Below are 14519 nucleotides of genomic sequence, written 5' to 3' on the forward strand. Positions count from 1 at the left end.
ACCCAGATCTACCTCGGCACCAAATCCCCCCACAACGCCCCCTTCTCCCATATCAACTCCTGTTTGTCAGCTATAAAAACCTGGATGCAACATAATTTCCTCAAACTCAACAGCGATAAGACAGAATTCCTCCTCATAGGCTCCAAAGCCACACTCAGCAAAATCAATAACCCGACTCTCACCATCGACGGCACCACTGTCTCCCCATCTCCCCAGGCCCGCAACCTTGGCGTGATCTTTGATTCCACCCTCTCCCTTGAGCCTCGCATCCGCCATGTCATTAAAACCTCCTCTCATCTCCGCAACATCGCCAAACTCAGACCCTCTCTCACACCTCCCGCTGCTGAAAGACTCATCCATGCCTTCATCTCCTCCGGACTGGACGACTGCAACTCACTTCTCCTTGGCATCAGCTCCACCTACATCAACCGACTCCAACTGGTCCAGAACGCAGTTGCCCGACTCATCACCCACACCAAATCCTGGCATCACATCACTCCAGTCCTCAAACAACTTCACTGGCTTCTCATCTCCCACCGGATCAACTACAAAATCCTGATCCTCACCTACAAAGCCCTCCAACATCTGCCCCCCCATATCTCACTGACCTCCTCTCCCCCTACCAACCCTCACAGTCCCTCAGATCCACATCAGCCGGTCTCCTCTCCATCCACAAGTCCAACATCCGCAGTTTTGGGGACAGAGCCTTCTCCAGGGCAGCTCCCAGGCTCTGGAACTCCCTCCCCCAACTGATCCGCAATTCCGTGTCCCTCACCATCTTCCAGTCCCGCCTCAAGACCCATCTCTTCACCTCTGCCTATCCTTAGCCCCACGTCCCCCTCCCTTTTCATCTGTGCATTAATTGCCTCATATTGTGTTTTGTATTGAATTCTGTCTTTACTTTGTGTACTAGTCATGTCTCTACTATTTCATTCCCTTTACATGTTTTTCCTTTACCTGCTAAATTTTTATAATGTGTCCTTGAGACTCTTGAAAGGCGCCCATAAATAAAATTTATTATTATTATTATTATTACTCTGCACAATATTGTTTTTCACATTGTACTCATTGCTTCTTTGCATTTATATTCTAAATCTCCAAATAGCTTAATCGCCTCAAGCTATTTAAAGCCCCATGGCTCAGTTGTCAAGGAACCCACCCCTCTTCATATCTGCACAACTTTGTTACCGTGCTCGAATCAAAATGCATCAATTCACACACCTGCTATAGAATTTAAAATGCCTCCTGTTAACACATTTACTTTCCATTTGTTTTATGAAAAAAAACATAATTTGGTATAGATCCACATACAGAGACATGGGAAGTGAACAGGAGAAGTCCCAGAACAGTTTTAACGCATTTTATGCTTTCTGAATTTCTGAACCCATTTTAAAATCCAGTTTAGCATCCTCCAAAATATTCCTTGCCTTTTAATTCACACATGCAAAATATGTGCATATGACATCCTGTCTCATGTTTTCCTACTGTGAATATACAGTGGATTTTCGACAGTTTTTCTACAATAAATTCTTTGTGGTGAAGGGCAAATAGAATTTTTCCTTTAAATTTCAAATCAACTGTGACCTTCCCTTTGATTACATCCTTAAAGACCTTAACTTCTCTTGTCATTTACGTCATTGAACTGGATTTGAACTGAGTCCAAAGGAGCACTAAATGGACCAAAAGTGCTTCCTCAGAAGCAAATATAAAAGAAAGCAATAGTAAACGGCACAATTCGTAAAACTGTTTGAAGATTGCAAAATACCAAAACTATCTGCACTATCGGTAAGAGAATATTGTGTGAATAAGAGGTGGAATCCGTTAAAATAAAAACTCCTTGGAGCAAATACATCCCTGTTGAAAAACTGAACATAAATAATTCATTTGGTCTTTTGAAGATAAGAATGCATTTTCATTTATGTTCCTTCGTTGAGAAATGGGATTTTTTTAATACATTAATAATTCAGCTAATCTTCTTTGTTCTGCCTTTCTAGACCACGAGCAATTAATATTTATAGCAATGTATTTATTCATTATGTTACAACTGCAAAGTAGCTAAAAAAATGGACAAAACAATATGATGTTTTTAAGATCAGCATCACAAAGTGTTCATTTGACGCTGATAATTTAACAATTTGTAATCTATATTTACTCAATATTTACTAGCCAAATAAACCATAACCAAATGATGCAACTCAGCAGAATAAGTAAACTAATAAAGGAAAATGTTCATTTTTTTCTAGTTTAGTTTAGTTTAGTTTAGGTACAGCGCGAAACAGGCCCTTCGGCCCACCGAGTCCACGCCAACCAGCGATCCCCGTATATTAACTATCTTACCCACAACTAGGGACAATTTACACTTATACCAAGTCAATTAACCTACAAACCTGTACGTCTTTGGAGTGTTGGAGAAAACCGAAGATCTAGGAGAAAACCCATGTGGTCACGTTGGATTACATATCGTTAATTAATCAAGGATTGATCCTGATTGTATGGATAGGGCAGGAAATAAACATTGCAAGGACAAAATACAAATAGTCAAACTAGCTTGATTTTGCGATCACCTGCGTGAGAAAATACATTCTTATCCAGAAAAAACAGGTACAGTGCCCTCCATAATGTTTGGGACAAAGACTCATCATTTATTTATTTGCCTCTGTACTCAACAATTTGAGATTTGTAATAGAAAAAAAAATAACATGTGGTTAAAGTGCACATTGTCAGATTTTAATAAAAGCCATTTTTATGCATTTTGGCTTCACCATGTACAAATTTACAGCAGTGTTTATACATAGCCCCTCCCCCAGTTCAGTGCAACATAATGTTTGGGACACCGCAATGACATGTCAATGAAAGTAGTCATGTTTACTATTTTGTTGCATATTCTTTGTGTGCATTCACTGCTTGAAGTCTGTGATTCATGGACATCACCAGTTGCTGGGTGTCTTCTGTGGTGATGCTCTGCCAGGCCTGTATTGCAGCCATATTTAGTTTATGCTTGTTTTGGGGGCTAGTCCCTTTCAGTTTTCTCTTCAGCATATAAAAGGCATGCCCAATTGGGATTCAAATCGGATGATTGACTTGGCCACTCAAGAATTGACCATTTTTTAGCTTTGAAAAATATCCTTTGTTGCTTTAGCAGTATGTTTGGGATCATTGTCTTGCTGTAGAATGAACCGCAGGCCAATGAGTTTTGAGGCATTTGTTTGAACTTGAGCAGATGCGATGTATCTATACACTTCAGAATTAATTATGCTACTACCATCAGCAGTTGTACCACCAGGGGCGCCGTACGAATGGCAGCTCTACCGGCAATCTGTTCATTTTTTCATCTTTAAAAAATTTTTTAGTTTCTGTTAAAAGTTTGTTTTAATGTTCTCCGGTTTGTCTTATGCTGGGGGGAGGGGGAGGGGAGCGGGGAAACTTTTTTTTCAGGTTCTTACCTTGCCGGAGATACGATTCATTTTTGGATCGCATTCTCTGGGCGCTCTGCGGTCTTCCATCGATGGAGCTGGAGGCCTCCTTGGACTGACCTTGTGCCCCACCGCGGCCTGTAGACTTACCATCAAGAGCTCGCACTCGGGAGAGGCCGAGTCGAGAGCTCCAACGTCGCGGAAGGTTCGACCAGCCCCAACCCTGGTTCCGATCGCTGGCGCGGGGGAGCTGACATCCACCCGACGCAGGAGCTGATTGCCTAGGAGCGGACGGCCCAAACGCTGCCGGCTATGGGAGTCATGATCATCCCGTCAACGGAGGGCTCGAGGCCCCTGACGCAAAAGAGACATGAACTTTATTTCCTCTTCCATCACAGTGAGGAATGTGGAGGAGTCACTATGGTGGATGTTTATGTTAAAATGTGTTTTGGGTGATCTGTTGCTTTTTATTTGTATGACTGACTTGGCAAATTAAATTCCTTGTATGTTGCAAAGCATACTTGACAAATAAAGTACTATTCTGATTCTGATCAACGAAGATAAGTGAGCCAGTACCTTCAGCAGCCAACCATGCCCAGGCCATAACACCCCCACCACCGTATTTCACACAAGGTATGCTTTGGATCTTGGGTAGGTCCTTCTCTCCTCCACACTTTGCTCTTGCCATCATTCTGATATAAGTTAATCTTTGTCTCATCTGTCCACAAGACCTTTTTCCAGAACGGTGGTTGCTCCTTTAAGTACTTCTTGGCAATCTTGGCCATCGTATTTTTGCAGCTAACCGGTGGTTTGTATCTCGCAGTGTGGCCTCTGTATTTCTGTTCATGCAGTCTTCTGCGGACAGTGGTCATTGATAAATCCACACCTGACTCCTGGAGAGTGTTTCTGATCGGTCGCACAGGTGTCTGGGGATTTTTCTTTATTATAGAAATAATTCTTCTGTCATCAGCTGTGGAGGTCTTCTTTGGCATAATGGGTTAATTGACTTTGAAACCTTGCAACCTTGTCGTGGTCAGAGAGCTTGTGTGTCTCAGTGACCCCTAGAGCTATGCCAACGGGAGATTCGTCCCCTGTTAGGGTCTCCCATGCTGGACAGGTCGAAGGGTAGGGGCGAGACGAAGAGTGATTCGCTGGTTCTCCAGGTTAGGAGTTGAGCACAGGGCTAACAACCATGTCTCATAAAGCAAATCTGTTACGGAAACAGCAGCTGAAGGAATCAACAGGAGTGTAGGACCTTTGTTTCTGCCCTACATGCCAGGAGGCATAATAGGCAGTAAGTAAGTAAGTAAGTGTCTTTTATTGGCACAGCTTTGGTCCTCATGTTGATAAACAGCAATAACATTTTCCATAGATGGAAAGACTGGAGGAAAGACTAGGCGCTGAGAGCTCTCATATATCTGCATTAAGGAGGCAATTAAACACACCCGAGCAATTACAAACACCTGTGAAGCCATGTGTCCCAAACATTATGGTGCCCTGAAATGGGGGGGGACTATGTATAAACACAGCTGTAATCTCTACAAGGTGAAACCAAAATGTGTAAAAATGGCCTTTATTGAAATCTGACAATGTGCACTTCAACCACATGTGATTTTTTTCTATTACAAATCTCAAATTGTGGAGTACAGAGGCAAATAAATAAATGATGGGTCTTTGTCCCAAACATTATGGAGGGCACTGTACATGATTGGAAGGAAGGGAGTCAAACCCCAAAAACATTAATTATCTTGTGATGGGTAGATATTCTTTCCCCAAGATCAGAATCATCAATCACAAGAGCATAGAAACGGGATCATGCAGCCCAACAGTCTAAACTACTGATCTTGTTTGCAGAAGGAATATGTAGTTTGGCAAGGAACAAAACAAAAAAACTAAATGAAGTAAAAAGAAGAACAAATGAGCCAAGAGTTTTGACAAATTAACATTTTGAATTAACGCCTTGAGAAATGTGCATTTTGAGGGTTTAATAAATATAAAAAAGGAAGGATCAAGATCAGTGTTTAGAAAATAAAGGGAATTTGATATTTTCCCCTAAACTTAAAGTGCTTTAAGAACTGTGTGATGTGAATGCTTGTTGTAATTGTAACTGTACACATTTTCATCTTCCAGAACAAGTTAATCTGTGTCATGGAGCCCCAATATTGAAGTAACTGGATTAAAACATTGTTCCTCCTAATTAATGTCAATTTCTCCACCAAATGAATCTTTCTGTATTGATGGATATTCAGTGAAGTAGTTACTGGGTTTGAAGCAGCAATTTCCATAACTAACTGATTCATAAAATTCAAACAAGATAAACTAGGATCCACTGTGGTTCATCATTTATATTAACAATTTGGATGAGAATGAACTGTCATCATTAGTATGTTTGCTGTTGACATGAAAATTGGTGGTATAGTGAACAGGAAAGAATGTATCCAAGGTTACAATTGGATAGTGATCAACTGGAAAGATGGGCAAGGGAATGACAAATGGATATTAAATAGAGGAACCGGTCTATAAAATCATGAGGGGAATAGACAAGGTGAATGGTCACAGTCCTTTCCTCGGGGTAGGAGAGGCTAAAACTGGAAGGCATAGATTTAAGGTGAGAAGAGAAAGATTTAAGGGGACCTGAAGGACAACTTTTTCTACACAAACGGCGGTGGATATGTGGAACTAGCTGACAATCTGTTGGGGGAGTTAATAGGAGTAGGGGGCGCTGTCCTGTGTGCGGCTGCCCTGCCAGCAGTTGGCTGTCTTTTCACCGTTTTATTTTTATTTTTAGTTAGTTAAAGTGTTTTATTTGGAGGTCTAGACTTTTTTGTGTGTGTGTGGGAGGGGGGGGGGGGGGGGGGACTGCCTTTCAGGGTCCCTACCTGGTCGGAGAGGCAGCTTTTCTCCGGGCTGCAGCTTCGACTCGTCCTCGCGGCCTACCAGCAGGCCTGGGGCGGCGTTTCCTGTCGCGGACCGCCCAGAACCACGGCTTCGGCGGTGGCACAGCGCTGGAGCGCTATCGTGGAGCGGGCGATGCCTTGCCTGGGTCGCCGCGCTGGAGCTCCTGTGAGCTGAGACCGCCGGGAACAACATCGCGGAGCTGCGGGACTGTGGAGCGGCCAGCTGCGGGCAGCGGCGCCGAACTTTACACCAGGAGCCTGGGATCTCGCAACGAGATCGCCAGTTTTGGAGCTCCATCCGGCGCGGCCTTGTCGGCTTCGGAAGCCGCAGCCTCCAGGACGGAGGTGGCCGTTCCAGGGTTCCCAGGCCGCTGGGAGGACTCTACCGACGCCGGAGCACCACCACCCGGCGAGAACGGCCAGGAACATCGGGCCTCCGTAGAGGCAACTGTGGAGGCCTCAATAGGCCCGACTATGGGTGAACTCGGGTTGGGGACTGGACTTTGTGCCTTCCCTCATGGTGGGAGCCATTGTGGGGGGATGTTCTTTGTGTTTAAGACTCTCATTGGTGTTATGTCTGTATTTTTTTTGTGTGCTGCAAAATGGCAAAAAGCATTTCACTTCATTACACCTGGGTGTATGTGAATGTGACCAATAAAAACCTTTGAATAGTTTGAAAGTGGTAGAGGCAACTGAAATTATAACATTTAAAAGACATTTTGATAGGTATATGGATAGAATAGGTTTACAGGGATAAACGCCAAATGCAAGCAAAAGGGACTAGCTCAGATAAGCAACTTGGTTGGCATGGACATGCTGAGTTGATGAAGGGTCTACGTATTCATATCTTTGCGTTCTCCATGATGTTGAAGTAGCTCAATTTATGCAAACATCACTGCATTGCCATCACACACTTTCAAATAAAACTTCAGAGTCATTCTACTAATTTACATCATAGCACCATCTCATCATATTCCTGAGGCAGGCAACCAGAACCAAAGAACACCCTTCAACTTGGGAATCCGTAAACATATGCAGTGAAATTATTTCAATGTAATAAATATAATTGAAGTTGCAAAATATTGCTGCACATTCTCGTGTGGGCATGCAAAACATCTCTGGATTGGCAAGTGGGAAAAATTGTGCCGATGTAGATTTGTACTATCATCCAGATGATCCACCCCATTAATCTGATATTGTACTACATAAACCTGACATTGAAAAGGTGAAGTGATACCTTATTTTCACAGGATTTGAGAGGATAGAACTGGTGCCGTTTTAAGGATTACTTAATGTCAAATCAAACCAAAAAAACTGAATTTGAGAATAAAATATACAATGCATACCAGAAGATTATTGTACAGGCAGCATGTAAACCTGAAGATTACTAAATTATGGAAATATTGGGCAATATGCATTAGAAAAGAACCAGTAAACTAGCAGGTCAGTATTCTGGAGGGAAATAAAAAGTGAACTTCAAGATTGGATGTGTTAAAATTTTCAGCCAAAGTTGTCACTTTGGTTCTAATTACTCTTCATAGAAATACAGTGATCTAAAAAAACATAATATTAAGACTAAACAATGCACAAAATAAGTTTTAAATATACAGCAACATAATCAAAACATTCAAAAGAAAAAAAGATAAAGTAACAAAACCTGTTGAATGTCAGACGAGAAGATACTGGCTTCAGCGGGGACTGGCATAACAGGGATCACAGGGATTACAGGAGTAGAGGGAGGAGTAGCCTCTATCTGCTAAACAATAGCAAAGGGGTCAAATTCAAGGTGCACAACAGCATAGCAACACATTTAATCCTAATAGCATAATAAATTGCATAATTTACTGCTTAATGGCAAACTCAAAAATTCAGAGAAAATAATAAACAAGAATTTTGAGGGGAAAAAATGAACTACAAACCAAGGTTTATCTGTCAAACATGAGAGTGTTTATTTCCTTCTACAGTGCAACCTGGATATAAGGCAGCTATTGTGCGACATCTTTAGTACCAGGGTCTTGTAAACCTAATATTTCATTTAAAACAAATTTCCAGAGATCATGGATGCTGCCTGACCCGCTGAGTTACTCCAGCACTAAGTGACATTTTTGTAACCCAGCACCTGCAGTTCCTTGCATCTAACATTTCATTAATTTTGGAATCCTTCCCTAAAGAGCTGCACTTCCATTTCCATGGCATGTTGCCATATCCCAATGCCCACATCCAACAGAAAACAACCTCATCAATGCATTTGTATATATACACAAACACATACACTCCCAGAATTTGAATAGATACAACATCCATTCCCAGTTTCGCCACTCAATCTCAATTGTTGAATTTTAAGCTAAACTTTGTGGAACAGTTCCAACGATCACCAGCAATGAACTGCCAATCCCGTTTCAGCATCTATTACTCTTTTCCCTGAACTGCTTTGTGATAGGGACTTTGGTAAACAAATATCTCTTGCATTCCAGTTGTCTACTTGTTACACTGGAATAACTGGGGTGCAGTTGAACATAGAGAATACTTCAAGAACCTTGGAGCCATACCATTTCACTTAACCATTTATAACATATGCATACAGATTAACCATACATGACAGGTGCATACATACCAACCCTTCTCTAAGGTATAGGTCTCAGACTCCAATATAAATCTCACTGGGTACAAGCCTACAGACAATGACTCATAGAGAGATGAGTTCTGCAGACGCTAAATCTTCATGACTCCACTTTTGCACACATTAGAACCAATTTGCCATAATTCTGCCCAGCCATTTAATCCTTCAATTTCTCTTTGTAAATCCAATACAATCCATATAGGTCTGCAGACTTTGATCTTATACTGTCGAAACAAATTACGTGAATTGGAAGAGATGCTAGTAGTAAAAGTATATCCAAAATATGATATACAAAGGTGTGTTATATCGAGATTGCACTGTACCGGTTTAAATTCACACAAAAAAATAAAATATCTTCCACTAGATACTCTCTTTGCCCAAAATACCTATGCAAGATTTAGCAAAAATTCAATATATCTACTAAAATGCAAAATTAAACAGTTGTTATCTTAAGCAATGGGATTTGACCATTTCTCTCAATGCATTAAAATACATCAATGTTCGTTATTTGACATATTAACCAATTTACACTTAGGATGATTTTACTTCAACGAAAACCAAACCATCTTCAAGTTATTGTGCAAAAGAAAGGAAATTCCTCTGATACATTTTCAATTTCAAAGATTAGATGGTTAGTGTGTTAAGTAGGTGATTATGTTGAATATTTTCAGAATAATTTAAGAAATTAAAAGCTTGGAAATTAAACAGTAACAGTAATATTCGAAAATGAAACGCTGCTTAATAAATAGTTATTAACCCTGAAAGGCAATGAATCTGAAGGCAGCACCAATACAAACCTCAAAATAGATGTGGCACATATATAAACGGGCAAGAAACATTAAATATGCACAAAAATACATTATTTATGGTGAATTGGCATTCCTGCACTGGATACTGCTTCTGCTGCACACAGCATTGGCTACCACAGCAAGCCAGCAGCCATTCACCCATTCATTGAAGAAGGGTCTCGACCCAAAACGTCACCCATTCCTTCGCACCAGAGATGCTGCCTGTCCCGCTGAGTTGCTCCAGCATTTTGTGTCTACCATCCACTCATATTTCAGTTGCATTTCCATTCAAGAGAACTTGTGCTCATTTTTGCAACTTACTTAGGATCTTTATTCTGGTCAGTCTATTCTTCCTACTAACACTTTAGTTTGGATTGCAAGTATTAAGGTGATAGGAAAAAACTAAGAATTAATCAAAGGAGCAAGAAAAGTGGGTAGTAAGGAACTGCAGATGCTGGTTTAAACCGAAGGTAGACACAAAATGCTGGAGTAACTAAGGCAGCATCTCGGGAGAGAAGGAATGGGTGACGTTTCGGGTCAAGACCCTCTTCAGACTGAAGGAAAATGGGTGTTCACGACAGACAGCTAATTTGTTTCTCACTGAATTTTTTTAATTGCACCAAGAATTGTATTATAATTCATTTAAGAAATTTTACATCTGCAAACATAATTTGATGGTTAACACTTCCAATTTTACTTAAAGTTATCCTAACACCCCAAAAGCTGCTCAAACAACACCCCAGGGCGCATGTATCTGAGAGGGTGCAGGAATTGTACCTGGAGGACTTGGGCCTGTTGGTGTACCAACATGGTTCCCGCACATTTCCAATTTACCTGGGCTGAGCAAAGGATTGCAGACACTCCAAAAATGGCTTTTGATAATAATGATAAATTCCAGAAAAACTACTCTGCAGCCTTAGGATCAATGGAAGTCCATCAGGTCAGACTGTGTAGATGATAGAGTCTAGGGTTGGAGCCTCGTCAACAACCCATCACACATCAGCATTGATCAAGCTATGTATTTGTGCAAGTGAGTGTGGTTATCTTTTCTCTTTCTTAGTTTCTTCCAATTAACCCTGTAGATGTTTAGGTGTAATCAATCAAGAACATTGCATTTGTATAGTATCTCATTAAATACTTCATGTGCAATGTATAAGCTTGAAGACAAATGACTAATTCCCATGTAAACAGAACAGCTATTATGCACACAAGTAGCAGTCCAGAGAAGAACACATCTACGGTGTAATACAATGCCATCCAGGCCAATTGAATCATTATTTTCAAACCTGTGAAAAGTTTTAACCACAGCTTTATAACGAGAATTAAAGAAACAAAAAAAAAAACCATGAGCGCATCCCAGTTCTACACAAATCATAAATCTTCATCTGAATAACCTCAGATTTGTGGATGACAAAAGCACAATCTGCAGGTGCTAGAAATTAAAATAAAAACACACACCACTGAAAATATCAAAGACATCAGACGGCAACTGGTGGAGAGAAAAAAAGTTAACGTTTGGGGTTGGTTTTAGCATCAGAACTGGGAGAAGGAAACAAGTTTGTTTCAAATTGTAAAGGGTACTTTATTGGGATAACAAAAGGAACAAATATGATAGATAAATGCCAGGCTAGATAATCCAGGTGACTCAAGTGGAACTGATACGGTCTAAGAGCGGGCATGTTATTAAACAAACGCTGCTGCCCCTAACCTAACATTTAAATCAAGATTCATATTTGAGCATTTGAATAGACAATGGAGAACAATACAAATTTGAACGTATGGTCAACATGTCTGCAGACTGATGCTTATCTAAATAAGAAAGCATTAAACTAGAACCTCTCTTAGGAAACTGAACAAATTAAGACCAATGACCAAAAAAAACCCCACCATGATAAATAAAACAAAAAACTAGAATGAGACAAGCATGTGCAACACATGTTATGATGAACATAAATGCAGCAATGTGGCATAAGGATATGTTGCCAGCCAGCAAATTCCAAATTCACCCCAAACCACTTGGCGACAAATAATCAAATTATAAATGCTTCGACACTCATTTGTCTGAGACAGTTTTGTCTGTTGCATTTATACCAACTAATTTTACTGACTTCCTACAAAATTATAGCTCATTTTATTCTAGATATTGCATTCAATCATACATGCAACTGACATAAATAGTACATGAATTGTCCACAAAATACATTCAAAACTACAAGTTGTCGATGACGTCCTTTATAAAATTTAAACAAACTAATTTTGTAAGAAAAGTTTGGGTTGAAAGATTTATTATTGCAATTTGGATCTGCTTTTGGTGGGTAAAGTATTCTCTCAGGTTGAATCTAACACAAGGAACAGGGCCAACAATAATGCAACTAACTCAGCGGGACAGGTGGCTGCCTGACCCAGTGAGTAACTCCAGCATTTTCTGTTTATCTTTAGTGTAAACCAGCATCTGTAGTTCCTTCCTACACAATAATGCAACAGCGCTGGCTAGATCTGTGGAACTACTGACCTAATTGCAAATAATCAATTTCCTTAAATAAACTAAAGCATATCCACCACTTCCTTGCAATTACTTTTTTATGCAAGGTCAACAATGCCATTGCAATGAAGAATGTGAATTGTACTATTTGTACCAGCTGCAGTCAGTGTGAAGCTGGTGCACAATGTGCACAGATGTTATAGAAACATAGAAAATAGGTGCAGGAGTAGGCCATTCGGCCCTTCGAGCCTGCACCGCCATTCAATATGATCATGGCTGATCATCCAACTCAGTATCCTGTACCTGCCTTCTCTCCATAACCCCCCGTTCCCTTTAGCCACAAGGGCCACATCTAACTCCCTTTTAAATATAGCCAATGAACTGGCCTCAACTACCTTCTGTGGCTGAGAGTTCCAGAGATTCACCACTCTCTGTGTGAAAAATGTTTTTCTCATCTCGGTCCTAAAGGATTTCCCCATTATCCTTAAACTGTGACCCCCTTGTCCTGGACTTCCCCAACATCGGGAACAATCTTCCTGCATCTAGCCTGTCCAACCCCTTAAGAATTTTGTAACTTTCTATAAGATCCCCCCACAATCTTCTAAATTCTAGTGATGCACTGGTAGCTGACCTCAAAGTCACTTCGGACTCCTGGTTTTCCACGTGTAGGCTCAGAAGTCAAACATGAGCTGACCATCAGGAAGAAAACTGATTCTCAGCTGAACCACTGGCGAAGACAAATTATGATTCAGCCCCATGTTTGTGAACCTGGCAGCTAATGCAAGTTGAAGAATGAGAGATAAACGTAATAGTGCGAAAAATAGAGCTGCATGAGTATCCTGTACAACTGGTTTAGTGACAGAAGTTTATATCTCACAGCAGCTGGGGAATTCTGAAATTCAACTAATGAAATACATCTAGAATTGAAAATCTCGTACCAGTAATAATAGTGACCATAAAAGTGGCAGATTACTTTAAAAGCCATCTAGTCCACCAATGTCCTTCAGGAAAAGTTATGTCTACTCACAACTCAGGCACCAGCATGGTCAACTCTGACCTGACCCTTTTTTGACCCACCATGTGAGCCTCATCAGCAATGCTCTTATCTCACAAATGGTTCCATATAAACCACCATCAAATTCAAAAACAACCTCTTTTAACCAAATTCATTTGTTGTTCTATAAGCGCAAAACAAAACACATACCAAAAGAGGAAATAATCCATCCTCAAATACAAGGCTAACAAGGTTCGGCAATAAACTGTCACCAACAAAGTGATGCGATGTAAAACAATTATGATGTTAAGTTTCAAGGTCATTACAACATTGAAGCTGTTCAAAACAATACCAATGACATAATGCCAAGAAATATCCAGTGCAAAGCCCAAGTTTAAACAATGCTCCAACAAACATGTTTCCAGAACTCAAAATCCATTTCAATCACCTTCTCACTTCACAGGACCAAAAAATACAATGTTGATTCTGTTGATTAGCTACTATTCACAAACCACCCATTTCCCTACACACTTTTTATTCAACATGTATTGTGTTATGATGAACAACATTATAACAGAATTATCCATGCACCACAATGTGTACAGGCATGGTTGGTCTCATTGTGACATTATGCTTCTGCAAATAGCATGAAAACAAATAGCCATGGCCACTACTTTATTCCAGCCTCGTTGAGGAACTAACGGCCCACTCACACTTGGGACAAAAAAAGCATCAATCTGGGCACAGGGCAGTGCAAGTAGAAGTTGAAGAAAAAATGAAGTACTTACAAATTGTGTTTGAAATCAAGTATTGAAACAACTTAGCAAGCAAATTTATTTTGAAAATGGGACTTTAGGAAGCAAGAGTTCCGAGATAAGAATCTTCTCATTGTTCAAAACACGTGTGTATTCACATTCTTTTGTCACTGCATATAACTTATATCTTTAAATTTGGCATTAGATATTTGGAGGGTTTCCCTTTTACAGGATGTTATCTCAGAGTAAGTCAGATAACTCATTGACACATCTTTCTAACATGAATGACAAGGAGGAATACATGTGCTTGAGGCTACAGGTCTGAAATTAGTGCATTTTGTAAAGGTGACCGCAGGGGGGGAGAGGTGTGTTGATAAAATGAAAATGCAAAAGGGAATGCTGAATATATCAGCTGGGTTCAAGACACTCAACAGCATGGTGCGTTAAAGGTTGCAGATATCAGTCAAAAATAAAAACAGTTTAAAAAAATGAGCTTTGTGTGTTACATAATAAATAACCGTAGAATTCAGCATATCTTCCAGATATCTGACGTTAGACATTGATGGGAAC

At 40.4% G+C, this 14519-nt stretch overlaps 1 protein-coding gene across 21 annotated transcripts in view; it reads right to left on the minus strand.

Moving 5' to 3' along the window:
• The window catches only part of LOC129703263 (disks large homolog 1-like), a 365442-nt gene that overhangs the window by 146160 nt on the left and 204763 nt on the right, over positions 1-14519 (minus strand). For 15 of the 21 annotated variants that reach the window (XM_055645579.1, XM_055645578.1, XM_055645584.1 and 12 more), the window contains one exon: positions 7968-8066. The exons of 5 other annotated variants lie outside the window; for them this stretch is intronic. In XM_055645579.1, the coding sequence (XP_055501554.1) occupies positions 7968-8066 (99 nt within the window). The remainder of the gene's footprint in view (positions 1-7967; positions 8067-14519) is intronic. One more of the 21 variants, XM_055645581.1, reaches the window with a different exon arrangement.

Source organism: Leucoraja erinacea, chromosome 14, assembly GCF_028641065.1.
Source record: "Leucoraja erinacea ecotype New England chromosome 14, Leri_hhj_1, whole genome shotgun sequence".
Classification (NCBI taxonomy): domain Eukaryota; kingdom Metazoa; phylum Chordata; class Chondrichthyes; order Rajiformes; family Rajidae; genus Leucoraja; species Leucoraja erinaceus.